The 27,033-nt window shown below is 40.1% G+C and overlaps 2 protein-coding genes across 3 annotated transcripts in view; one reads left to right on the forward strand and one right to left on the reverse strand.

Moving 5' to 3' along the window:
* The first annotated feature begins 159 nt into the window (after positions 1-159).
* PIGH (phosphatidylinositol glycan anchor biosynthesis class H) lies at positions 160-5,852 on the forward strand. 2 transcript variants are annotated; one of them, XM_021537045.2, is made up of 4 exons: positions 160-349; positions 2,157-2,366; positions 2,973-3,056; positions 4,465-5,852. In XM_021537045.2, the coding sequence occupies exons 1-4, from the start codon at positions 170-172 to the stop codon at positions 4,564-4,566; spliced, it is 576 nt and encodes a 191-aa protein (XP_021392720.2). In that variant the 5' UTR covers positions 160-169; the 3' UTR covers positions 4,567-5,852. The 2 variants fall into 2 exon arrangements, with proteins under 2 accessions (XP_021392720.2, XP_077640226.1); XM_077784100.1 differs by having other exon boundaries at positions 2,157-2,273.
* Positions 5,853-7,323: 1,471 nt separating this feature from the next.
* Positions 7,324-27,033, reverse strand: part of PLEKHH1 (pleckstrin homology, MyTH4 and FERM domain containing H1) — a 49,644-nt gene continuing 29,934 nt past the window's right edge. Inside the window, exons 14-29 of the mRNA XM_031505005.2 lie at positions 26,800-26,961; positions 25,817-25,897; positions 24,727-24,906; positions 24,487-24,595; positions 23,528-23,640; positions 22,667-22,843; positions 21,788-21,885; positions 19,114-19,291; positions 18,547-18,702; positions 15,897-15,997; positions 14,005-14,146; positions 12,973-13,115; positions 11,931-12,060; positions 10,188-10,274; positions 9,523-9,669; positions 7,324-9,215 (exon numbers count right to left, since the gene is read on the reverse strand). Coding sequence (XP_031360865.2) covers positions 9,039-9,215; positions 9,523-9,669; positions 10,188-10,274; positions 11,931-12,060; positions 12,973-13,115; positions 14,005-14,146; positions 15,897-15,997; positions 18,547-18,702; positions 19,114-19,291; positions 21,788-21,885; positions 22,667-22,843; positions 23,528-23,640; positions 24,487-24,595; positions 24,727-24,906; positions 25,817-25,897; positions 26,800-26,961 — 2,181 coding nt within the window. The 3' untranslated portion in view covers positions 7,324-9,038. The remainder of the gene's footprint in view (positions 9,216-9,522; positions 9,670-10,187; positions 10,275-11,930; positions 12,061-12,972; positions 13,116-14,004; positions 14,147-15,896; positions 15,998-18,546; positions 18,703-19,113; positions 19,292-21,787; positions 21,886-22,666; positions 22,844-23,527; positions 23,641-24,486; positions 24,596-24,726; positions 24,907-25,816; positions 25,898-26,799; positions 26,962-27,033) is intronic.

Consider the following 27,033-nt stretch of genomic DNA (forward strand, 5'->3'; position numbering starts at 1 on the left):
GAGGAAGCAGGCAACGAATTATCAACATGTGCAAACCGCAGAAAGCGCTGATGTAATCGAGATTACGGACAGACGCCCGGGCAGGCACAGCCGAGGAGGCAGGCGGCGCGGGCCGAGCCGGCGGGCCAGGCTCCTCCCGCGGGAGGACGGCCGGCCCCGCCCGCCCGGCATGGCGGAGCAGCGCCGCTTCCTCTCGGCCTGCGGCGTGCCGATCGCGCTGCGGCGCCGCCAGCACAGCGCGTCCTGCCGGGAGCTGGCGGTGCGCGGCCCGCGCCTGCAGCTGCGCTCGCTCAGCGCCGTCACCTCCGCCGTCTGGCTGGCGGCCTACGGGCTCTTCGCGCTCAGCGAGGTACCGGCCCCGCCGCCCCGGGCCCTCCGCGGCTCGGCACGGCGCCGGCCGCGCCCCTCCCGCGGGCGCGCAGGAGTCCCGCGGGCTGCGCCGCCTTGGCTAGCGGCGCCCGGGGCGTGGGGGCGGCCGCAGCCCGCGGGAAGGCGCCGAGCGCCGCTCCGGGGCATCCCCCGCGCCCCGGCCGCTCCGAGCTGGTGGGTGTGTGACGGCAAAGGGACGGCCGTGCCAGCCTGCCGGCTGCGGGCCGCCACCTGCCTGCCCCAGTGGCTTCGCGGGTGCCTCTGTTGGTTTGTAGCCTCTTGACAGATAGGGTAGATGTATGGGTGCTGAGTGATGCCTGGCACATCCTTCTGAGTCCAAATAACACGTGTTCACTTGGAGAAATGAGTTGTGAGAATCTGAAATTAAGGAGGAATTGAATAAGGTGAATGATTTTTAATCCTCAAAAGGAATTTTTCTAAGTGACACCGGGAGCACTGCACCGGGAATGTCATCAATTTTCACAGCTGAGGCAGAAAGATATTTGCAGTACAGATATAAAAGTCTGCTGATTCCTAAATTAATGCTTTTGGATTAATCAGAAACTGGACCCAGACAAGTTATGTCCAGACTGAATTCAGTAGCTTGACCAAAGAAGCTGGTCACTGTGACCCATGCTTTGACTGTTGCAAATCAGTTTTTTTCAGTAATCCTTCTTAAGAAACAAAGGTAGAGTCAGTTGTCAGACAGAAATAGATGGTTCCTGATTAAATTTCTTTTTTTACGAAAGCATGTCATTCTTTTTTTACACTGCAGTCAGTGGTTAGCACCCACTGCCCTCCTGCTTGTCTTTACACATGCTCCTGCAGCCTGCATGCAAGTGACTGCAATTCTTCCTTTAGCCAGGAAATCAGGCCTGAAAGTGCCCCTCTCTTTTTGTGGATTTCAGTGTCTGTACTTCATGACTGTTTTTTTCCCCTGTGATAGCAAACTTTTGGAGATGTCCTGTGTGCTTCCTGAAGCGATGGCTTCTTTTGCTCACATGGTGGTACAGGCCCAGCTTGAGTGGTAGTAGGGCTGTGCAGTTCTGTTCCTTTAGAAAGTGTCACTTATAACTCTCATTCATGAGTAGGTGGCCTGAAGATCTCTAAAACATGTCTCAGAAACAGGTTGTGGGTTGTGGACCTTTAGAATTTATCACCAGGTCTTCAGATGATTTACTGGTGACTATAGTGTCATTGGTTATATATTAAAATGTAACAGCAATCCCAAGACTGTGGCATGCAAAAGACATTGATCCTTACACAAAATACAGGATAAAGCAAAATTTCATTGGGTTGGTATTTAAGGCAAGAAGTGGGTGTGGTTTGAACAAGTTTGGACTGGCAGTTCATGGTAAGAAAACCACCCTGGCAGTGTTTATCCTGAAGGAGGGTTCCTCTGCTTTGAGAATCCACCCTTGCTTCCTGTAAACATTTCACAACACTTTTTTGTCAGTGACATCATCTTTAGAAGTTGGCATAATACTCTCATTGATACATCTGGCTTGTTTGGGTTGAGATTTCTGCATTGAACTTGGAAGGGAATAGAATTTTCTCGCAGTTTTCAGTTTCAGCTCCCAATTCTTTTAGTGCATACTGCAAAGACTAACTTAAACCTCACTACATAGATATCAGCCAGCCAGGTGAATAAAAAGACTCTACCTAAGTAAAAATGCTTTGCACCTGTAGCTTTAATATACAATTTGCTGCGCAATTTTAATTTCTCTAAAGCTGTGTTAAAGTAACTGTAAGACCAGAGCTCTGCCTTTTCTTGGCTTGTGTTACAGAACAGCATGGTGCTCTCTGCCGCCATCTTCATCACGCTGATTGGCCTGATCATATACCTGCACTTCGTGAAGATTGACCAGGAATCCTTGCTGGTCATCGGCTCGCTCGGCATTCAGGTGACTTCCTCCTATGCCTCAGGGAAAGAGAGCACAACCTTCATTGAGATGGCTCAAGTGAAGGATGTGGTTATCAATGAAGCCATCCATATGGTAATCATACAAAATCTGTCTTCTTGTGTCTGGGCACACTCACATCCAGTGTATTTTCATGAGCATGATTTACCAGAGCAATTAAACACAGCACCATCCGTAGCTTTACTGACATCAGGAGCTTCAGATTTTTCAACTTAATTTGTCATCTCTCACCTTTAAAGGAGAAATCAAACCAAACAACCTCAAAAAGCCAAATCAATCCCTTGGATAATGCCACTGTCATTGAGCTAGTGGGTTTCGTTCTTTGTGTTATGCTGTTCTTTCAAATCCTGATGCCCAACTCCATATGTAATCAAGATGGAGATGAGAAGCTACGACAGCACAATGATTTTTCCTATTGCTGGGGTTTGCAAAGCTCCTGTAGAAAAGCAGACCTTACCCTTCCAGCATGTGTGTGTTCTTCTTAGGTTAAAAACTTAATAGACAGTCAACGTTATTTCTTTATTGAGTGAAAGCTGTTGATACAAATTTGTAGACTTGACTGTGACCTGGCAGGATTTGCCTTCAGCCCAGTGAGTTGAAACAGATCCTACTTCTGTGCTAACTCCAGGCAGTTTGACAGCATTTTTATACTCCAATGATTTTTGTCCGTTTGTCTTGTAGCAAAAAGTTATCTACTACCTGTGTATCCTCCTCCAGGACCCTGAAGATCCTCAGGGAGTATCTGAGGTTGTGCCACTCTTTCAAGTGAGTTTGACTGAATGGTGGAGAAATCCATGTTGTAGTCTTTGTGTTGCATCAGTTGTCTAAGCATATTTTTATTCTGCTACAGGTAGCTGGTGACAGTTGCCTTTCCCTGGCTGGGCTGTCAGGATGTGTGGCATTTGAAATCTCACAGAACTACATACTAGGGATGGGTTTTTTCATTTGCTCTCCATTCAAACAATCAGGGAGTTGTGTCAATCTGAACCCAGGAATTTGTGTGAACTAAAAGTCTTTGGCTCACTTGTAGAGCTTTCTGTGCAGTCCTGTGCTCAGGGTTACCACCGTAACTCTGGCACTGTGCTGCAGTTGATTTTTCTCTTAGCTCTGTGTACCAAAAGTTCTCCTTGGCATTGGAATGACTTCCCCTGCTTGACCTGCTGACAAAGATCATGGTACAAGCTGTGACCAATTTGTTTAATGTATCATAAGATGTTTGTGTTGCTGTAACCTTGTCTCCCCTCTCTCTTCTCATGCTAATGTGTTCTGACTGTTCATAATCCCATTTCTGGAATGGATTTGCTTTGTGCGTGTGTTCATGCCTAGCACTCTCTGTCCTTAATTTCCCTGCTGCTGGTGATTGTTTTGTAATCTGCGAACAGTTTGTGACTGGATACAGTCAGTCTTCACCTAAATACTTAGGAATATAAATAATCTATTCCATTTACACTTGATGGTTAACTCAGTCTCACAATTGTAAAAATCTTTAGTAACAGTAATATAAATTAGATATTTTGCATATAAACAACGGAAAAAGTAGATTTGCAGGAGATCAACAACTACTAAATTCCAGATAGCTGCATTCAAATATTCAAGTACCTGATAATAGTTAGGTATGTTCCTTTCCAGGTTCAAAGGCTCTGCCTGGCATCTGTATTGTTTCTCTTTTTTTTTTTTTTTGTTTTCATGGAAATAACCTTAGAACTGATAGAGTTGACTCCAGCAGGAAAGAAGGTACAGAACTCTTCCATTTTGAAATTCAGTACCTGTCTGTAATTATTTTAACATGCGAGTTAGTGTGTTAGTTTTGAAGGAGCAAGGATTTGTAACTTTGTGTTTCCTTCATTGGGTTTCTCTAAGTTATGTCAGCCTTCAAAAATACAATTTCCCATGTCACTCAGCCCAGGAAGCTTACTGCACTGATTTGACCTTTTGTTCTCTTAAGTAACTCTTCAAGGAGGCATTTGATGGACTTTAATAATGTTTTGGGAGCTCAAAAGTTATAGGATCATAGGGGCTGTGAGACCATGAAACTTGCACTTCCTTGCTGGTTTTAAGATAGTCCAGGTTAGAAATTATGAAAAATCATTATACTTTGACCACTGCTTGTTGTTTGGGTAAAATTAAATGGTGTTTCAGTTCAAAGCCTGATCCTCTGTTGTTTGACTTCTAGAGCTCCAAGCCACGACTGGACTGCTTGATAGAAGTGTACAAAAGTTGTCAAGAGATCCTGGAGCAGAGGAAGACAGTTCCACAATCAAATGAAATAAAATAGCTGAAAAAAAGACAGCAAACTTTTAGAAGGACTCAGAGGGACACATGGAAGAGCAAGCAAAACTGCCCCACGAGCAGAACTTTTTAGGTTCAGACAGAACAGGTTTTTTCTTGCCTCTCCAGAAAAGAATTATAGGGAAATAGGGAAAAGGGAGACAAGAAAATTCATCATTTTTTTACTGTTTCATGCATCTGAAAATTATGCTAAAATTGTAAAATAACATTGGCTGGACTGACGCAAGTATATATTCTTTGGTTTTTATTTAACCTTTTGTTTGAAAAACACTCTAAATACCAAAGCGGATGTGTGAGTTCAGATAGTAACTTCCTGATGACAGGAGAATTTCAGAAGGACAAAACCAGAAAATTAAACCGTTGCATTCAGTTATGTTTAATGAAATAAACATAAGAGATCTGAAGACTGACCTCTTCAGGGATCTGTTTGAAGGGAGTCCCCTGTGATGGGGTCCCTAGAGGGAAGAGGGATCTGAGGAAGCTGATTAATAGTCAAGGATCGTTTCTTTTGAGATCAAGAACAGTCCACCCCAATGAGCAGGCAGTCAAGCAGAAATGCCAGGAAGCCTGCATGGATGAGCAAGCTGGTCCTGGCTATGCTTGAACACAAAAAGGAAGTATATTGAAGGTGGAATTAAGGACAGGTAATTTGGGAGGAATGTAGCAACACTGTTCAAGATGTAGTTAGAAAAGCTAAAGCCCAGCTGGCGATGAATCAGTTGAAGGATGTCAAAGGCAACAGGAATGGTTTCAGTAAGTGTTGCACTACGACATGAAATAGCTCACACACTCACTCAAGATGCCAAAGAAGGAAAAGAGAAGGTTTTATTTCTGACCTCACAATATATAGAATTCTAAAAGTGACAGTGGATTGGAGGATGAAATTGCTACTTCTCCAACCACACTCGTCAAATCAACAGTCCATCAATTCTTCTCATAAAGAAGAATGTAAAACAATCATTATTTACATGAAGAGTGCATGAGAACTCCAGTAGAAATATGTAAACACTAGAAGGCATAGAAAACTTTTAAAAGAACTTTAGAACTTTTAAAAGAACAGGGCAACAAGTAAATGCTTAACTATCAGGAGCACTGGGAAAATGTGAACCCATTGCTGAATGAGGCAGGGCCTGGTTGACACAGGACATGGAAAAGATGTGGCATTTAAAGGGCCACATCAGTTACTCTGAGAATATGAGGCACATGTGTTGTTGAAAATGATGGTAATGAGAATGTGAATAAAGTTTTAATGATCAGTGCTCTTGGCAGTAACTTGGGAAATTCTTCTTTGTTGATAAGATAAAAGTTACTGTAACACTTAACTGGTATTTTTCTCTATATATTCCACAACTCCTTAGTAATATAAATGAGGTGACTGAAGTGTCATAAACCCACAGGTTGGCAGGAGTCTGGATTCATGCTTATTTTGCATACAGTGCTGAACCATGCTTGTCCACATAATCTGTAAATACTTGGCACCATACCATCCTGCAATTAGGTAGAGATAAGGAGATTTGTGGGGTTTCTTCCACACTGCTACAAAGTTTGAAAGACAGGTTAGCTCATGTCACAGGAAGTTGTCCAAGTGAAAGGCAGCAGCTTGGTGATGTGTCACTGCCTTTTGTGTCAGAAAAGATGTCTCAACAGAGTGGACAGAGTCGTGGACTCAAGGATGTGCTGGGAATGCTGTCTATGCTGTAAAAATTCCATGAAGTCCTCAAAAAGTGCACTGAAGAAATTAGCAAGAAGCAGTGCCACAGCAAGAAGTCTGAAAGATTGCTTTAGCAATCTTTTGAAGGAGTGAACATCCTGTGCCCATGGTGTAGTTGGTGTAGTCATCAACTTAAGCTAAGACCAGCAGAGAGAAACAAGGAATCAGTCTAGGGCAGGTTTGTACCTGCTCTGGTTTGTGCCTGGGTACCAAACACAATCTATGTTCATTTTTGTTTACATCAAGAATATTTTGGCTTTTAAAATAGTTTATTTCATTCTGAGACTAATACACATTTAATTCATGGTTATTAATTCACGAGCTGCATTTTATTAAGAACAAACAGAAATCTCACAGTATCTTCCAGACAGCCTTTTACTTACACACAGCAGTTAGGAACACTAAGGCTTTTGTCATCTCATTCTATGCTGCATTAACAGTCATTGCCAAAAGCATTGATTAAAATAAAAAATTATTTTCTCTACCAAAGAATCATACAAAGTAGGTATCTGCACAGGGTGGGGTGTTTGAAGACAGGTAAGCTATAAATAGGAGGGGTATGTGCATCCATCAGAGTGGGGTGGTCCCTGAAACACTCAAGTATTGGTGAATATTTTTAAGAAATAAGGAAGACAGTAAGTTTTGTGTATCACGCTTCTCAATTTAAAGTGCAGCTGTGGCAAAAAATAATGAGTTTCAGGAGAGCTCCTGTTTATTTAACATCTCTGCTTCCTGTTTGCCCTGGTACAAGTCTCCTCAAGTCTCTGAGGATGTGAGGAAATACAGCCCTGCCAACTGGAGACTTCCATGCCTTGAGCATCCCCAGCACTGATGATGACTCCAGCCTATTCTGAAGCAGCTTTGTTATTGGTGGGATACCAGAAGCAAACTGTCAAACAGACCTTCAGATACAGGAGAAAATGTCAGGCACAGGTGATAGAGTGAGGAGGAGTAACATTTTGTGTATTCTAACTGATACAGCTGTACTAAGATAATTGTGAGAGAAAGAGGGGAAATACAAACTACTGTCAGGACATACAGAGACTGGAAAGTATCTAAGGGAAAACAAAAATTACTAAATGCCTTCTTAAAGTTATTTTCAGCTCAGAAATCTTCTGCCCTTTTCTGTGCCTTCAAGGGATGGTCTTTAAATTCATAACGAGTACATTACAGTATGTGCAAATCAGGTCACTTTTCATAGAATCTTTTCCTGTCTTAGGTCTGCCATACTGTTACTGTAACTCACCATAGGATGGTTTGGGGTTGGGTTTGTTTTGTTTGGTTGGTTGGGTTTTTTTGTTTTGTATTACAAAGATGCTGATGAGGGATTGCTTAGAACAATTTTTGTCTGCCCCGTGTTGTTCTCTTTTAGTTTGTAGCTTTGCACCCATCATAAGCATGAAAAAAAGCCTTGATGTATCAGCTTCCCCATTTGCATTAGTTGGATGTGTCAAGGTTTACTAGGGAGTAAAAACACTGGTATGGTTGGTTTGTTTATTTGCAAATAACTGGTTTGCTATTACTGACTTCTGTCTGGTGGTTGGATTCACACTGTTTTAATTTGGGAAAGCTGCCCACGAATGCATAACTATTATGTAGTTGGACATAGTACTTTTCAAAGTGCAGTTATTCTTTCTTAACTTTTGTTAGAATGCTTATCAAAATAGCTGAACTTAAACTAAGTAGATTTAGATTTTTTATGAAGAATTGATATTTTTCTTTTATGTGTTTAAAATTCAATAATCTCAAAATGAAGTCCCTTTGAAACAGATAAAAAAAAATCAGACAAACCAACATTCTTTAGGAAAGTCAGAAGAACATGAGTACACAATTGCTGACTACCTCCTTCTTGCTTATGGTACATGAAGGAAGCAGGAGTTTAAAAGAAGCAGCTTCTGTCAAGTCAGAATGGCAGAGCTTGTCTGGGAAGATCTGTACTAGTTGCTGAAACACAGAAAAAGTACAAAATTTGCTTGTCTTGTCTTCCTTTTTCTGACATAATGTGCAGTTCCAAACACATCTACAACAGTGGTTATCAGAAAGTCTTTGAAAGTGCTTGTCTGAGAATGGAGCAAGTGGCATGCTGAGCCCTGCCCTGCAGCAGCAATCTAATGTTCATCTATTGCATAGAACAGCGTCGGTTTCCAAAATGCATCGGACCTGTAGGTGCCAGGGCATTCTCTGACACTGTCCCAGTCCCAGCTGCTCTGAGTCCTCAACATGAAAAGACTCTGGGCTTCCACCTTTATTTAAAGTTGAAAATACTCTTAAGTACTGCTGAACTCTAATTCTATACTCACTATTTCAGGTCTGAAATCACCCTTGACTTGCATCAGAATTATTCTTGTGAGTTTAATTCCTCTTCTTTCTTAGCAATGTCTTCCTTTCATGTCTGAGCAAGAACACAAAAGTTTATGTCTTTGAAAGCTGAAAATGGGAGGGATCAAAAAAAAAAATGTATGTACTTGTAAAGCAAGGCAGTACAGTAGGAGATGGAAGAATAAGTGCAGATATTATGACTGGAGCACTGTGCAAGCAAATGACCTGAGGAGTGGTAGTTTGGATGGAGTGTGTCGCAGAAAGGAAACTCCTGCACAGTCCCCCAAATCAACTTTTTGGGTTTTTTAAGAGAAGGAACACTGTCTCTACCTCTAAGGAACTTCGTCTATTATTATGGAAAAAAGAATCAGAGCCTGCATTAATCTGTGGTATATAACCAACAAAATCAGCTCATGTGGAACAAGCCCTTAGAGCAGGGTGGGCCCCTTTGTGCTTCGGGGCACGGAAGGAAAAAAGCACAGATTTTCAGTCTCCCAGGGCTTCTTAGCAGGTGTTTTGCTTTGTGAGGGCTGTGTGGAAGACAGCAGTGAAGGAGTTGAACGATAGTTAATATAGCTGGCAATCAGAAGTGTTGCTTCAACAATCTGGGGAAAAGAGAAAATTATTAACTGTAAGTCAATTAGAGGTAAGAATGTCCTTGATTTTTAGAATCTATTGACTGCATGGCTTTTTTAAATGGCTTTCTCCCATGGAATTGTTCAGTTTTAAAATGAAGCCCTGTATTTAAGTTAGGTAGAATAAGTCTCTTGTTGAAAGGTTCCAGCTTACAAAGATCTGTTGAATACATACAGCTAGTGCAGCAGCTACAAGTACCAGTCCCCAGGGCTTGTACAAAACACCCAGCCCTGATGCTGCCAGCTGAAAAGAAACTCACTTTTCATTTGTAATTACCTTTGGAATTGCCATTGTGAAGAGCAGTTTTTCAGTGCTATTTTTTCCAGAACTTCTTTCTTTCATTTTACTGACTACAATCATGAAGTCATCTCGACAGCCTCCAAAGGTCAGCACAGAAGAGTATGAATAAGAGACCTTCAAATGCTGCAGACAGAGAGTTTGAAAAGGTCATAGTTCTGTAAAAAACTCCAAATGTCTAACTTAAACTAATATCTTTGTTTATATTGCCACTTCCTGTAAGAACACCAGGTCTCCAGCAGTGAAGGGCAGTAGATTGCTCTATAGGTAAGAGCTGGCAGAGAAAACTCAAGTGAGAATTGCATTTCTAGTTTTCTCCTGGTGTGCTTGATGCTTCACTACTTCGCAGTACAGATTTTGTTATCTTCCAGATGGCAGTAGTAAAGCACACACCACTGAGATTTTTGCAAGATGTATGAACATGTTTGCTGCCCTACGTTACACTGCAGCTGTAATTTTCCTTTGTCTATGATGTGTTCAAACATAACACTGACTACCCTCATGTCTAACTTTTACAAACTAACTTCTAATAATAATTCACATTTGAAGTTAAAGACAAACTGTTAGTGACTTTCACTGGACTCAGGGGAATGTCTTTCTGTGCTTGGTAAGGTATTCCTCTGAAACAGTGTTCCTCAACATACCATTGTGCTATAATCCAGTATGCTGATACCATCTTCATTCACAGCTATCCAGACTGGACAGTCATCCAATGAGGAAGGCAAAATAGGCTAGAGAGAAATAAAATATTAATTCAGGTATTTTTTGAACACCACAGAATGATGTTTGTGACATAAATGTTGAGATTTAAGGATAAAGTGAAGATGAGAAAATATCCTAAAGGCTTACTGGTGTGACTTGCTTTGATTTTTAAGACAACTTTCCCCAAAATTTGGAATAACATTTTCAGATTTGCATACACTTTTTGGAGTAGTGGCACTAGAGATACAAGGATTTAAAAAAAGCCTCTGAAATAATTAGATGCCATCAGTGTGATTAAAATGGAAGGAAATGCTAGGACAGAGCAACAGCATGGCAACTCTGCTCAGCACATGTATTTGTACTGCTCCTGTCAGGAAGGCAATGAAACCTGCTCATTTCTATACCAGTGTATGCAGTACCATCACATCAATGCCATATTGTTTCTTTCAGAATCTTAGAGCAAATGTGCATCAATTGTTTGTTGAAGATGACTTGTTATGGCTAATAACAGAAAATCTCTCCTGGAATCTGCTATTACATGGCTAATGCCATAGGCTTTGCTGTTTAACTGCTGAAAAGTTATAGCATGCATTAATCATCAGGAATACCAACACTTTCACCTGTGGGTGGACCTCTTGTATATTCTGATTCTTCAGTATACTCAATTACATTTTCTGTCAGTAGCCTCAAATACCAGTAACCTCTTCTGACAGTAACCTCTTTTAGTCCTGACAGTGGAAATAACTGTCTTTTGAAAAGTATATAGTATATTTATTATTATTTATTTTCTTGTATATTTACTCAAGAGGTCCCTTGTATCCTTAGACTTTTTTTCTGTAACCAGAGCAGCTTTGACTTCAAAACAAGAGACATGTATCCATGAAGAAGACCCCTCAAGCTTTCAGCAGCAGAAATTTCTGCTGGGATGGGGAAGATGGTTAATGCCAAAACAGGTCTGATTTCTCAGACAACCATTATGTGCTAAGACATTAGTTCAGGCATGAGCAACAGGTACAATGCTCTAGCCTGTAATGGGGTGAGGGATGGTACAAGCTACTGGGGGAACCGTTCCCTGTAGCTGTTCTTTGCTCTCCCACTGATGCCTGTGGGCTGTTAGCTTACCCAATGTGTACTTTCATTTTTGTTTCTGCAACAGGACATTAGCAGTGCTTGCCTCTCTCATGTGGCAAGGAAAGCATCTGGTTCCGTGTCAAGCAGAGAACAGGACTGAAGGACCCATTCTCTTTATAGCTGGCATCAGCTGCCAGGTGTGACTTAAGGGAGACTCTTCCCTTCCTCCCCCACTGTGGTATGTAAATGTTATTTTTTAAACTACCATTGCAGCCTTGATGTCCAGGAAAATTCCTGCCTGAGAAAGCTTTGGCAAGGTTTGTAAGGACCAGTAGTACCCTGTATCATGATCAATTGACACAGCCAGGGAACCTTCAGTATTTATTTACTGAACACTAGCAAACCCTAGTGGTTAGAATATACTTTTCTTCCTTCTTTTTCAACTTATGTGGTACCAGGGCTTCTCGTTCACAATAGAGTTGTTCAGTTCAGTTCTTCAGTTTTTTCCCCTTTCTGAAATAGAAGCATTTTCAATCTGAGTTACCAGAGACTGTAGGTATGTCTCTGCTCAGATAGTTCACTCTTGGAAACAAAAAAAAGTGTGCTCCATTTACCTTAGCAGCAAATATTTTGGTTCCAAAGAGAGGCCATTTTCGGGCCACTGTCAAATAAATTCGAATGCATTCTGGTGGAGAGCATCCCTGCAGCACCATCCACTTTGTTGCCAGCCTGTCTGTCAGTTGCCTTCAGGAATCCAAGACACAAGACAGTATTATTTAGTAATGTTTTCCAAGAAAAGATGTGTAAAATTAAAACAGTTAATAAATGTACCTCTTTACTCTAAAAAGCAATCTACACATCACTTACAGATGGGGCTGTTAGCACTTTCAGTTCTACAATGTGAATTTATTTTAGCTTTTCTCTACTTCCACATACTTTCTCACCTTCCTCATACCTTGCCTGTAATATGCTGTATAAAGAGTGGCAATATGTATTAACTCACTCTTGATTTGGCTCACTAGGGATGGCTTGACAGCTACCTTGCTACATGCAGATGGAATTTGCTTCCAAAAGGAGGCAACTGTGTTAGTTCCACCACTGCATCCCGAAGTAGCTTAGGATCTGTAGGAAGACCATTCTCTCACATAAAATGAGATAGATCTGAGACCTGTGGCAACATCTGAATTTTGTATTTGAGCTCTCTGCATTGTGTGTGAGAATTTCTAAGTCAGAACATCAAAAAACCCTTCCAAAATATGTCCTACCAGAATTACTGTGTGGCCAGAATCAACCCATATAAACTGGCTCTATGGCTCATTGAAAATGTTAGGCATCTGGGGTCAATTGACACTTGGGGAAAAGTGTAAAACAAAAACTCAGAATTCATCTCAGGCTTGCTTTAGTTTTTTGAAACCAAGATGTCTAATTTGGAAGTGAAAGGCCTAAATTTCTTGTCTATGGCAGAATTAGTTGGTGATTTGGCTCTTTTTATATTGTTTCTTTCTTTTAAATGAATCTTTTCCTGACACTCTTGTTTTGTTTGAGTTTCTACATCAAATAATCTTGACAGGGCTCCTTGAAACTTCTTAAATGTAAAGACAATTTGGCAAGTAAAAGCTGATTTCAGTACAAAGTAATGAAGAACCAACAGCTTACCTGAGCTGTTCAGGAGTAATGTTTTGCTTGTAGTGTTTGGGGTAGAATTTATCTAAAACCTGGTGGAGAAGATGCTGCATTTTCAACTGTGATGTTACCCCAGGACTTGAAGATCCTGGTCGATCCAAATCCCCATATTCCACCTAAGACAATGTTATAGTTTAAACTGCAACAGAACTATGATGTTTTAAATGCAGTACAACATTCCATGAATTCCCATACTGATAACTACTGTGTTTATTAGTCATGCAAAAAGACACAGCTGGGGAATGTTGTCTATGGCATTAACCATAGCAAATGTATCCAAAAGAGCAACCACTGAAGACTCAACTGCCAAAGGAATTGTCTTCAGATCTAAGAGTGGAACATGATCTCAGCCAGGTATTTGTTGTGAGAAGACACATCCTTATAAACTTTCAGGCTTTGGGGATTTATTTTCAATTGGCCAATTAAAACAACAGCATATCTGTAAATAGTTTGGACCATGTCCACAACTTCTTCACCTCAGTTTACACTGCTTTAACAAATACAACACTCAGTTTCAGGTCAGTAAAATCTATTCTACTGCTTATTATGCCCACAACCCACAATGTGTGTTTTATGTGGTAAAACACTAAATGCAAGCCTGGAGACCTAATGTAAGATATTAGAAGATGCTCTTCCTGAGTAAGACGGTTTGGTAGTACAAGAGGGGAAGTTTTCACTATTAATGGAATTCTAATGGTGGTACTATTTCCATATCTCTACTAAGGTACTAATTGGAGCAGGTCTGGTGATAGTTCAGCTTCACTCTGTTTTTTCCAATATTTTTCTTGAGAAGGAAAGGAGAGACACAGCTACAGCAAATTTCCCTACCGCAAAAGGTGTTCTAACATATGTAGGCTACTATAATGTATTTGTCATGTTACCTCTGTGTTTGCTTGATACATCCCACTGTATATTTGATATGCTTTTGATATAAAAGGGAGCTGCTTAGTCAAACAGAGTGTACAGCTGAAGGAGGACAAAAGAGAGGATTTCTGTCATACTCACCTGAGCCATTAGAGCCACCATTTCCAGAGCTAATTCCTTATTAACAGGAAACCTTCCACTGGCTATTTCATTGCTCACTTGGAAGGCCAGTAGCAACCGCTCACGGTCTGTCTCACCTTTGGCCTGGCTCCGAAAATACAGTCTAAAAAGTAGAGAGGATTGTGGACATAAAAAGATACTGTGAATGGAAAGTACAGCTGGGAACTTGAATCAGGGTGAGGCAAAATAAAAGTGTGTTTTGTTTTGGTTTTTTTTTCACTGAGAGCATACAGGACAGATTTGGGAGCAAAGGTTCCCTTATTAACAAGATTTGAGCAAGGAGGCTCAAAACATGCTTTCTAGCTTTGGAAGCTATTTGAATTCTGTAAGCCAGCCACTTCTAAACAGTCAATCCTTATTAAACACAGCTAAATCAGTGTCATTCATCCCAATCAAGCACAGACAGACAATATTTAAATTATGGTCTTCTCTGCTTATCATAGAAAAATAAGTACCTCTACTATACATGTATAAGCTTCTACGAGGCAGCCTTGCAGACCTGCCAGCTTGGATTTGACCATTTACATTGAAGACTTATTAAAAAATGCTTCAGTTTGCTTCAGCAGGAAATAGGAGACCCAGCTAGCAGACTTTGTTTAAGAAAACATGCTTGTAAATCAAAGCATCCTATTGTTTTGTATTCCATTCATGCTTGGAATTTTTTTGACATTGCATAGCAAGGTTACTAATTGGGGTTGAAGACACCAGCTTAGGGAATGGTTCCCAGAACTGTTCCTCATACTTACAATCTACAGCACCTAATTCACATATAATTATTCATAATTTCAAGCTGCATCTATGGCTATAAATTCCACAATTCCACTACATGAGATATTAATTCCAGTGGATCTGTTTATTTATTTTTATGTCACTTTGAGATTAACTACACTGTTAGTACGATATTGACCTTACAAATGTCTTATCAGAGTCCTTGGTGTTAGAACAGTCCAGCCTTGGAAAGACTGTATCAAAACATCCTTGCTATCTAGCCTATGCACATTCCAGCCCAACAAAACAATACTGCAAAGTTTCACTCCTGAAACAAATACAGCCTTCTGGGTCAAAAGCAATAACTTCTGCTTTCACCTCTATTATACCAACTAACAAAGTTGACAGAAATTCGTTTCCACCATTATAGTCAACAAAATCTTCATCTGTTCAATATTGAACTCTTCAGTTTTGGGGCAGTCTTTGTTTTGCCTGCTAAGAAATTCATTCCTTGTTCTCATACAGCTCTTGATTTACTGTAATTCAGAATTCCTACCTGTATTATAAGTGATTAACTCATTCCAATTTTTGATTTAGATCTTTGCCTTTTACTTCCCTTCTCTACCATATTTCATCATCTAATTTTTAATATTTCTTTCTTCATAAAGTTTGGACAGTGCTACTACATATCTCTTCCACAGCTCGTATGATTTAGAACATCATTCTTGTATCCTTTTCATCTTTGTGATTGTTCACTTAATTGCAAGTTGTGGCATTCTTGTTTTCACTACTGATTTTTCCTCTAGATTTCTCTTCCTTTCACCTAACACATATTCTTCAATTGTGTTTTAGGATCTAGGTAAATGAAATTGTGCCGGGGTGCCTTATTGTGCTACAGCTAGTTGTTAACTCTTTTAAAGTCTATTCTGCTATTGCAAAGTGGTTTGGGTTTTACCCCTAGGCCGTATGCTTTTGTAAATGTAACAGACAAAACCCATCACATCTCCTGTAGGATTTAACTGCATCTTAGCTAAAATAGTTTTGGCACCAATGATACTATAAATTACTGATCATCTACACAGATACATGCAGTCTAGAATGTTTAATCAACAGCGGTAGTAAAGCCACTCAACAGAGAACAGTACCTGTTCTTATAGGTCAACTTTACAATTCTTGTGCCACCTTCATATTTCCCAGGATGCAATTCTTTTAATGCTTGTTCCCATTTAGAAATGACATCACAGATCTTTAAAAAATATCAAGGAGAGAGGAGACACAAACTTAGGTGAAATATATAGCCAAGGCTTGAGGGAAAAGCAAGTGAACAAAATATTGTGAAACACAGAAGATCAAGAAACAGACTGGATCAGCATAAACACAACTCAAAGTGACAAAACACATCCTTCTATTACACACTATGTAAAAATTAAAGCTTTCCAACTGAAAACTCCAGTTTTAACCTTCAGGGGAACTCGTGAATTCTGGTCAGATAGTAATTCTCATTGCTATGTCCACGTTAGCAAGCAGCAAAGCTCAGGAGGAACAGATCTGCACAGAGAAACACCCATTCCTAAGTCTCCATGCCCACACGAGTGACCTGAAAGTCCACTTCTATGTTGGATGACATCTTCCAGTTCATGTTTCATGTAAAAAAGAATCACTTTCATGATCTCAGGTGACTCCTTAATGTGAGTCAAATCATGGTTAATATGAATGATTGGTAGGTTTACTTCAAAAGTGCCCTGCCCTCTTGAGCCAAACTCAAGCACTAACATCCTCTGAACAGCAGCAGAACGTGCATGGCTATACCAAACCCTTGGATGTGAATGTCCAAATTTTAGGAATGTTTGGTCCTAGATTCCAACTTTGTAACTCAGACATATTTTCATAATAACATGGCTTTTATTTGTTTTGGTTTTGGTTTTTTTTGTTCCATTCAGCTACTTCTGATTATTCTAGTCCTTTTACAAGTGGTCTAATGAAGGGTCCTACTTCTCTTTTGATAGCATCTCAATGAAAGCAATGTGAACATAAGAAGCTACATTAAATTCATAATCAGATCTCTAAACCTCTCTTAAACTGCTGAGATTTACTGGTTATTATTTACTTGCCAAGGTAAAGTGATGCCTTTGATTGTCTCAAGCTCCTTTGATTGTCCAAGCTGATACCTCATCTCTTCAGATGCTCCAATTACCAGCAAAGCTCCAGATTACCTGATCTATATCAGGACATGAAAACAAACTATATAATTTGGCACTGTCTGTGGTAGTTTCCTTTCAAACCATCTATTTAAAAGTTATTTGGTATCTTCTCACTCTGTTGCATAATGTGAAATTTTACACTGTGTAAAATTAATTGTTTAAGTTCCCTACAGTTATCCGGACCTTTTCAAAGTTGTCACTACAACTATTCCTCCATTGGAATTGGAATTCCTCCACTGTCTCATTCATGGCAGCCAGCCTGCTCAATTAAGGCAGGCATTCAGGTGCAGCATGGGTAAAAATCTCCATATGAAAGTTACAGGTAACACTTTATCTGCTTTCTTTTTCCCTTGATCTGAGGCCCAACATTCTTTCTTAAAGTGAAGCCATATTCAGTAGAGCTTTCTCTCCTAAGTACGCTTATCAATAATGAAAGCCTGAGTTACCTAGAGATAGCAAGGAGATACTTCATAATCCAACAAATGGAATTTATACAGACATGCCAAAAGATTCACAGCCTAACATAAATTTGTCTTAAAAGTGTCACATTTGATGTCAGTTGTGATATCTGATCATCCTGGCTAGTTCAGTCATGTTTCAATTTTGTAGTCAAGACAAATTAAACTTTAATATGTGCTAAATCTGAGTTAGATATTTTTAAAAATTGACCAATTTATCACCTACTAAAATAGACCTTTCTATTAAGAACTGTATCAGATTAGGCTAGCTAATTACAGAATCATAGAATCATTTCATTTGAAAAAGACCTTTAAGATCAGCAAGCCTAATCATCAAGCCAGCACTGCCAAGTCCACCACTAAACCATGTCCCCAAGTGACACATCTACAGACCTTTTAAATACCACCAGGGGCAGTGACTCCACTACTTCCCTGGGCAGCCTGTTCCAATGCTTGCAAAACTCTTTCAGCAAAGTAATGTTACCTAATAGGCAATCTAAACCTCCCCTGGAGCAACTCTGGGCTGCTTCCTCTTGTCCTGTCATTTGTTACTTGGGAGAAGAAACCAACTCCCATCTAGCTACAGCCTAATTTCAGGCAGTTGTAGAGAGCAATAAGGTGCCCCTGAGCCTCCTTTACTTCAGGCTGAAGAACCTCAGTTCCTTCAGCAGCTCCTCATCAGACTCACTCTCCAGACCTTCACCAGCTTTGCTGTCCTCTGGACTTGCTCAGCACCTCAAGCATCTCTCTTATTGTGAGGGGCCTAAAACAAGTGCAGAGTACAGGGAGACAGTCACTTCCCTGGCCCTGCTGGCCACACTGATACAGGCCAGGATGTTATTGGCCTTCTTGGCCACCTGAGCATACTGCTGGATCATGTTCAGATGGCTGCTGACCAAGATCCTCAGGTCCTCTTCCTCTGAGCAGCTTTCCATCCACTATTCCCTCAGCCTGTAGGGCTGCATGGGGTTGTTGTGACCCAAGTGCAGGAATTAATATCTCATCTGTGAATATTAATCTAGATAGACAATATCCAAGCTTATTTGATCTTAATTTATTAAGAGGGTTTTATTAACCATTTATCAGTCCTTCAAAAATGTATCCTAAAGGTAGCAGCAGAGGAGAAAAATAGATACCTTCATATTGCCAGGCAAACAATGTTCCAAATTCCTACCAGAAGGATCATCTGTGAACAGAGAAAATCCCATATGGGATGGCTTCCTCATTCCTGTTTCTCGATTCAGTCTCTGGATGAATTCGTCAACAGTAGAGGAACCATCAAAACCTACAACCTGCAATGAAAGACAACTTAACTGAGGATACAAGAATGGTGACTATTGATGTGTATCACAACTAATGAAGGTGGTTTCCTAGGGATTAGCATTTCAGGATTAACTGCCAGCTCCAGTGACAACACTTCTGTATTGTCTCCTTTCATATCACATTCTTTCCCATATTGAAACACTTCTAACATCTCTCCCTTTTTCTTAGCTATCTTTTCTTCCTAAGATCTGTAGAGCTAGGGGTGAATTCCTTTCACTTTCTTGGGAAATCAGCTAAAACAGCAAGGAGGAGAAGCAGTGTTTATCACCCAATATGCACACTGGAGATATGTATAAATACCATGGTGCCACCCACCCACATGAGGGAGGCAGGTTAGGTACAGTCTAGTGCCCAGCAGAAAGGCAGCTGTGGTGGCTCACCTGGTAGGTTCCATTCATGAAGTGCACTGGGATGCTGAAGGGGAGGGAGTGGTGGTAGGGATTTCTCAGCAGGATGGACACGATCTCCATCCGGGAGGGCTTGGCTTCCCGCTCTCCAGCCTGCACCGTGCGGGCTACTGATCTCTGGCAGTAGATGGCATACTTGCCTATCTCACTCCTAGGCAAAGAGGGGGAGAGAAGCACAAACGTGCTCCAAGTGCCATGTCCTCTTCAGTTTCCCATGCCACGACAACGCATTCCTCCCTCAAGCTTTTGCTCAAGCACAGATACGTCTCTAAGCAGATCTACTGTTCATCTCAACAGACTAACAGCTCAAGTGAAAAGCTACAACACAAACCTGAGCTTCAAGGACCTGTAAAATTAAGGCAGACCATTGACTCTCCATGAAACACAAGAGTATTCCCTGCTTCTATGTGGACTGGACACATACTGTCTTCTGTACTCTGTTGCCATCATAGTATCTGCAAAGTCCAGATCAATTCACCTTCAAACTTGCTGTCATGCCAGTGGAACTTAGTTACTATTGTGTCAAGTCCTGGTAAATAGTGAGTTGTATTATCTTGTGAGACTAATGCATTGCAAGCTGTGTTTATTAATTTACACAGCTGTACAAATAGTAAGTTTCCCTTAATCCTATCTGCTAACCAAGAGACTTGACAGAGATTCCAGGCAAGCTTAGATTTGTTGACTGTTCAATAAGGATAGGGATAGTTACTAAGATGATCAGTTTACTGTCTACTGAAGAGAGTGCTCTGTTGAACAGCATCAAAAAGATGTGTCTCTAAAGTCAAGCAGGAACGGTCAACTGCACCTTGCACAAAAATGTTAAGAATGCATATACTCAATAAGTTCTGAAACTGAAGGATTTACATGGATTTGTAACTGCTATCACTTGCCAGAGTAAAATAATTCCACTCAAGATGCCTTCAAGAGCTCGGGACATGATTAAATCTCCAGTTAAATCCCTGCAAGCAACATGGAAGTCAGGAGTTCTGGCTTTTCACTGTAGCAATATATTTCTCACCTCCCCAGTAATGAGCTTGGACAATATTCAGATAGAATAATCTTGCTTCATCAAGAAGCTGTTACGTCTGGTTTCCAGATGCTCCTAAGCCTGTGACTTCTCCCTTAGAACTCAGCCCCACTTTTCTTCCTCTCTTAAGAGGAAGAACACGGAGATCACCTTTCACAAAAAACAATACCTAGAATTAAGATCTATAATTCTTCTAATTAAGACCTTTTAATGCCTAGAATAGATCTAGACCATAGGCATTATGCAGTGTAAACATTCTAATGTTTTGCTTGCTGTGTGAAACAGGGAAAGTATATCTAATTAACTGGTCAAGAAACACCTGTATCTACTCCATCCAAAGAGAGGTAAGTATTCCTAGAGCTAGGGAGAAGGAGCCATACTAAATCCCATTTAGCAACTGCTCCAAATCTAAGCTAAACTACAGATGAACATAGGCCCATTTTCATGTAATTTCTGGGTTTTTTTCCTAACCCTATTAATTGTTTCGTAGCTGGATCATATAAATAAATTTCCTCTTTGTTTCTGCTTGGCATATATTTGCTCACAAAAGTGCTTTTGGGCAGACCATCAGCATAGTAGAGCTTGAAGCTGATGTAATAAATCAGTTTCATACAGCCCAGCAAATCCTTATGAAATTCAACACTGGTCTCCAACACTAGAGTAGCTCCACTAATGAGTTGAATGGGCCCATCTAGGAGCTGGTAATGCACGAGTTTGAAGAGATGGTTCCTAGTACTAGATAAAAGATCCCTAACATATTGTCTGAGCCAATAGAGAGAGAACCTGAACACTGTCGAGTGCCCAATACCTGTATTTTTGCTTTTGAGAGGAAATAGCAAATGTGAGGCAACAGTTAATAGGAATACACATTTCCTTTGCAGTGCCAAGAGACTTCTACCTTGAGTTCAATGGCAGATTTAGGCTTCTTAATTGAATATGAATATTTGTTTGAAAGGATTTTTTACTTTTACTCTTTTACTTTTGTCTTAACCACAGTGTATTTTTGCAGCAGATAACTAGACATCTCTAGCTGTGACTTCCCACTAAAGACATAGTGAGATACACTGAAGACCAGATCACCATGGAAACAAAGAGCACAGCATGAACAATGGAGAACAACTTCTTGCTGTTACCACAGATACACACCAAAGAGCTAAGAGAAAACAGTACTAGCATATGTTTCAGGTTTGTCTTTCCTAAATGTTATGGTTCCCTGAGATGTTTTATGCCTCACTTTTGTTCTGTCACTTTGCCTGCTAACCTGACAGCAGAATGTAATCACCTACAATTTGAGTAATTCATTTCAAGTAATAACTTTAGTCTGTCTTTTCTGTCAAAAGTAGCTGCATAAGCAAAAAACTTTCCAACTCTCCAGTAGCTCCAATTATATCTACAAAATGTTCTTTTGCTAGTATAGGTCACTTTTGTGAACTAGCTTCATCTAAATAACAAATTGATGTGAATGGTTGAAATGGTAAAGCTTTATACTACTGGGAACCTTCTGTCCTCCCTCTCAATATGTATTTGCAGGTGTGTGCTCCAGAATTGCTCCCCTCTTTCTCTGCAGTAGGTGCAAGAAGCAGTCATCTGAGCAGAATGAAATGCTGTTGCAGTCCTTACCTGGGGTCTGCATGTCGCTGCAAGTGCTGTTTGATGTACCAGAGGAAGTGATGTTGAGGCAGGAATAGAGGAGCACATAAAGCCAGGAGCTGCCAGCACTATGAATGCAAAACTGGACATCACTCTTGTTCTGAACTTCTTACCTGTTGTCTTTTACAGAATCCTACGGCCAAAATTATGGACAATGACTAGTGCTTTTTGGAGTGACCCTTGCTGGATGTGTAGTTCAAGATGTATCAGAGGCAGTAATGGTCAGACTGCTCTTCATTATCTCAATCTGAACTCTGAGAAGACTTCTATATGATTGGCTACTTCTGAACATTTTGGCTTCCAAAAATTTTAGTGCAACCACAACTGAGTCAACAACAAAAAAGCACTGGGAAATTTTATTTCAAATTAGATCTGTTATTATTCAACCTGATTTTAATGTCTCATTTGAGCTGGGAATATTGTAATCGCATATGTACATTCATGCTGTAACTAATTAATTTTATTTATCCAACAATTACAGTGAAAGATTCAGATTTCATGTTTAATAGTAATATTCATGACTTGTATGCTGTTAATTATCTAAAATGCAGAACAAAATTAATACCCTATGACAGTTATAGCAAGACAACACAAGCTATGAACTTTGATTCTGAATATGGTCTGAATAGACTATTTGCAAGTGGTAAACAGTTACATTTAAACTAAAATTTATTTTTCAAGTTCTGTTCTTAGTGTTCTTCTTTGCAGATCAGTGCTGAGATTCTCTTTCCCCTAGCACACCTTTAGTATAAGCACTATTTTACGAGAACCAGTCCGATAGCTACTAATTAAAAAGATGGTATTAAATGGAAAGTTTTGCAGAGTGGCACTAAATAAGGAGGAACTGACCTGAATGACTGAGTGGTTCTGGGGTTGTCGGCAGCTGGTCTGTTTAACAAGCTGGCAGTAGATTTCATTCTGCAGCTCTGTGTGTGTCAAGCACACCTGCAGTGCTGTCTGGGCAAGTGACACATGGTAATCAATAGAGGACGCCTCCACAGGAACGTTGATGAACAGCTGACAGGACTGTGAAAGGACAGAAGTTAGTCAATGCCACAAATACAGCAACTTTCTCTGGTACTTTCCAGGCCAGGTTCACCAGATGTATTTATTAACTTACATATGGTTAATAAATAACCTTGAGAGGAGGGAAGAGAGTCAATTCTTAATTCCTATTCCTCCTTCCTTAGTTATGGCAACCAGAAAATTTACTCAGCCTCCCCCAGTCTAAGGAACTTACAAGTCAGCAAAAGAATTGAGGGGAAAATGTGCTTCCTGCCTTCCGTGCCTGTGTTTTACCTTGTTCACATTGTCCAGTCTCATTCCTGATCTTATACTTGGAGAGTGCAAAAATGTAATCTCCAGCAGCTTCACCACTGGTCTTACTGAGACAACTGAGTTTGCCAGGGAATTATTTATGTTTCCTTCAATCCAACTATTGAGAGCTAAAAGGAAGACAAAGCTAACTTTGAAGCATAAAGTCTGTGGGAAGCATTACTTCTAAGCCCAGATTCTGCACAAGAAATGTTAAATCTCTAAAGAATAAATGACATTTAAAATCCAACAGTTCTCTTGAAACTAAATGAACCAGCAGGCCTGTCTGAAAGCAACCTATAGTGAGAGTAAATGCTATACAACGTGACCAAACAATGTTACTGTCCCAACAACAGAGAAAAATAAGTGGAAACCATGCAATGTCCCTTTAAATACCTTAAAAAGTTTCAGGGCTTCAGTCTGTAGAGCCTCTGATGGCAGAGTAGTGAGGGATGTGTGCAACCCATCTTTACTGTAGCACAACATAGGATGCTTCCACAGAGGAGAATCTGATGTAGCAGATGGGCAAAAACATGTAGTGTCAGAAACAGGAGAGATAATAGTATCCATGTTGACAAGGAGCCTTTCTGAGATGGCAAAGCATCCGAGGAAGCAGCACTGCACTAGGCCACATTATCTTTGGTGACACTTCACTGATTTCAGCAAAGCCCACCATAAATAAGGAGTCACCAGCAGCATTAGTCATCAGTCCTGCTGCATCAGAGCTTCTCATCAGCTGGATTCTGGTGAGAAGCTGCTCAGGTGTGTGTTCAAACCAGAGACACAAACCCTGCCAGGGCAACTGCCTGCAATGGGGGTCTTTGTTAGTGCAAGTCACTATTCAACAGGAAGCAAGGGTCCAGAATATGTGAGTACAAGAAAAGAGTTTTAAATATGAATGCAGATGTTAATATATATTTGAGAACATCGTGCATAAACATAAAGGCATGAGCAGGTATCAAAAATGAGGATGGATGTATGCATAAAGGTTTATATGTGCAGACAGAGAAACAGATGGGAGGGTAAGTGTCTTTGAGTGTGTTTAAAGAAAAGAGCACATGATTTTATGGTCAAGATTTCCTGGAAAGGAAAATCAAGACCAAAAAAGACAGGAAAAAATTAAAGCACCAGTTCTTTATTTTAATTTGAATTACTGTTACAGATATTTCAGAGGCTGTGATAAATGATGTGACAATGTGATGGACTTGTCTGAGAACAAGGGGAGAAGGACACTATACCATATTATGTACTACTGAGAAATCCCCTTCCCTCACTTCTGACTGGATTAAACTGGGAATTGAAATTATTCTTCCTTATGCTTTGTTACCATGGAAGAGTTTGTAGTGCTTACTTACTGGGGTCTCCGTCTGCATCCAATAGTTTTCCAATAAGTTGCTCATATGACGTGCCCACTGTGGCATTACTGCTACCAGCTGCAACAGTGAGATGGTATAGCCAGGTGTTCTAGGCATAAGGATGAGAACAGGAGGAGTCAATTCAGACCTGTTTTCTACAAACAGGTTAAGCCTCTATGACCCATTTGCTCATTGTTATCAAGAGACTCTTGCTCTCCAAAAAAAGACTGCTTTTTATACCTTCTCCTGTTTGGTGCGGATAAGTAAATATGTGGGACTCTGGTCCTGCGGGTGAATTGCCAGTGTACAGTGGGATGAGAGAAGTCCTCCACCAGTAGATTCATAATCTTCATCAGAGTCACAAGAACGGTCTACTTCTTCTACCTTGGAGTCACGCAGAGGCAGATGCCCTAAAGGACACTATGAAGAGCAGAAGCACCTTAGATAAATGTAACTCAACTCCCAGTATTGACTGGGAACACTGGGAAAGAAAAGACAAGTAAAAATGCTGACAGTTTTGTAAAATGGAAGGAATAAAATAATTCAATGTTTAGCTAATGTAATCTTGTACTTCTAGAGAATCTCTTTTTTTCACAAAGTACTTACAAAATGTATCATTACTTTTATTTTTTTGGGAGAGCATCTACAGGTCAGAGTGAGACAATGCAAATAAAAATATTTTTTCCCCCAAAAGATACTGCTTTCTTCCAATTACACTTGAGGGTCCGTTGCTTATATCTTGAGCCACTGTTTTCTGACCTTGGTCAGACTTTCTGCTTGCTACTGGAAAATAATTACTTTGACAATTTCTTAAGCAGTTAGATTCAGACAAAAGAGACGATATCTGCTGTTCTAACTCTGGAGGCTAATCCAAAATATGAGTCACAGTATTTTTTGATATTCTAAAATTTGGGGTTTGACATCACCAAGACAAAGTAATGGACTATTGGGCAAGGTGTCCAGAAATGGAAGCACATTACACTGATTACCTCCCTCTTCCCAGAATGTTGATGCTATCTGTTTTCATGATGGTAATGTGGGATCTATCAGCTGCTGTATAGAAGTCTGCTCAGAAGGCTACACAAGACTAAATGCAGCAAGTGAGGAACAAGATACAGATCTCAGAAAGAGCAATCATTTGCCCTTTAAGTCTGCTCTCATTTAAGCTTAAAAAAATAAAACTGGGGAAATACTAATTCTCTTTGTGGAACAGGTGCTGTTGGAGGAGAAGTACAACCAAGAGAGAGAATTGAAACACAGAAGCAGTAAAGAAAACTTCATAAGAAATGGGAAAGGAGGGTCCAAGAATAAAAGGAGAAAAAGGATTTACCTTATCTTCGTGATTTCGATAGTAGTAGAAAGTTTTTCCAATCAGTGCACACCAGACCAGCTTAGAGTGACCATGCTTGACCTGTAAGAAGGACAAAAACATCCATGCTTTTATTATCAGCAGTATTGCTAGAATTATTTTCTAGGACTTCAATTTTCAATTCAACTCTCCCTTAATACTTTGCATATATTTTTTCTTTTATGCTAATATAAGCTCCTCTCAAAACATACAGGGTACCCCTTCCAAAAGTACATCCCACCCAAGAACATAGGACATGGGTGCTTATGAAAATAGGTCTAAGATTTTCTGAAGTGTTTTACTCATTCATAATAACTTATAATTTCTGTATACTGATAAACAATATTAAGGATTTTAAAGATTATAAAAACAAATCAGCTCATCTCAGCAAGAAAAGACCAGTCAACCTGGTCTAGACACCTATTTCCTACTGCAGATGAATAGCCTTCAGATGCAGGTTGTCTTTAGCCTTAGAATCTGACAAAAATTACCTTCAAATATTCACAGTAACTTGCAATGTCAACCTAATTTATGGAAATTATATAAAGAATTAGAATTTTCTGTCACTGTACTAATGTACCTACAGTCTATTATGACAGAACCAAGTGCTAACCTAGAACCATACAAGCCATTTTTTAAAATTCTCCTGTATGACCAAGTTAAAGATCAATGAAATGTGACATTCAACAACATTGATTTTTTCTCCTATGACATGCTGTGAATTCTGCTGAAGAAAAGCATACAAAAGGCAGATATTTGTTATTACTTACTACTTGCTCGTCCCATCCCTTATCTGATATAAATGTTCTACTCTGAAACACAGAAATCTATAGCCACTTTTTGTTCTTTCCCTACTCTTACAGAGAGTATTAAAATACTAATTTTTTGCTCACGTTTGCTGTGCAAACCAAGAAGCTGGTATACTGTCAATTCTGAGCTAAACAAAATATGAAATGCTATTTTACCTTGGTGAGCCAGCCTTTCACAGTAGGTTTAGCATCACTGTGAGGAACACCAACAGGACTGCTCACTTGTACTCTCAAGATACTCTGTAGGACATGAATCCATTCCTCCAGGATGTTGGGAGAGTCTGCTGTCAGGAAGTATGTTCTCTTTTCTGTCACAAGCTAGAAGGAAAAGGAGTGAGAAAGTATATAGCTGCACACCCAAAAATCTTTTATTTAGTTGCTGAGTTTCTT

Source organism: Lonchura striata, chromosome 6 (genome assembly GCF_046129695.1).
Source record: "Lonchura striata isolate bLonStr1 chromosome 6, bLonStr1.mat, whole genome shotgun sequence".
NCBI lineage: Eukaryota > Metazoa > Chordata > Aves > Passeriformes > Estrildidae > Lonchura > Lonchura striata.

Coding starts and splice junctions, on each gene's coding strand:
- PIGH (XM_021537045.2), top strand. CDS start 170: ATGGCGGAGCAGCGCCGCTTCCTCTCGGCCTGCGGCGTGCCGATCGCG. Junction 350..2,156: donor GGCTCTTCGCGCTCAGCGAG/GTACCGGCCCCG, acceptor CTTGTGTTACAG/AACAGCATGGTGCTCTCTGC. Junction 2,367..2,972: donor TCAATGAAGCCATCCATATG/GTAATCATACAA, acceptor TTTGTCTTGTAG/CAAAAAGTTATCTACTACCT.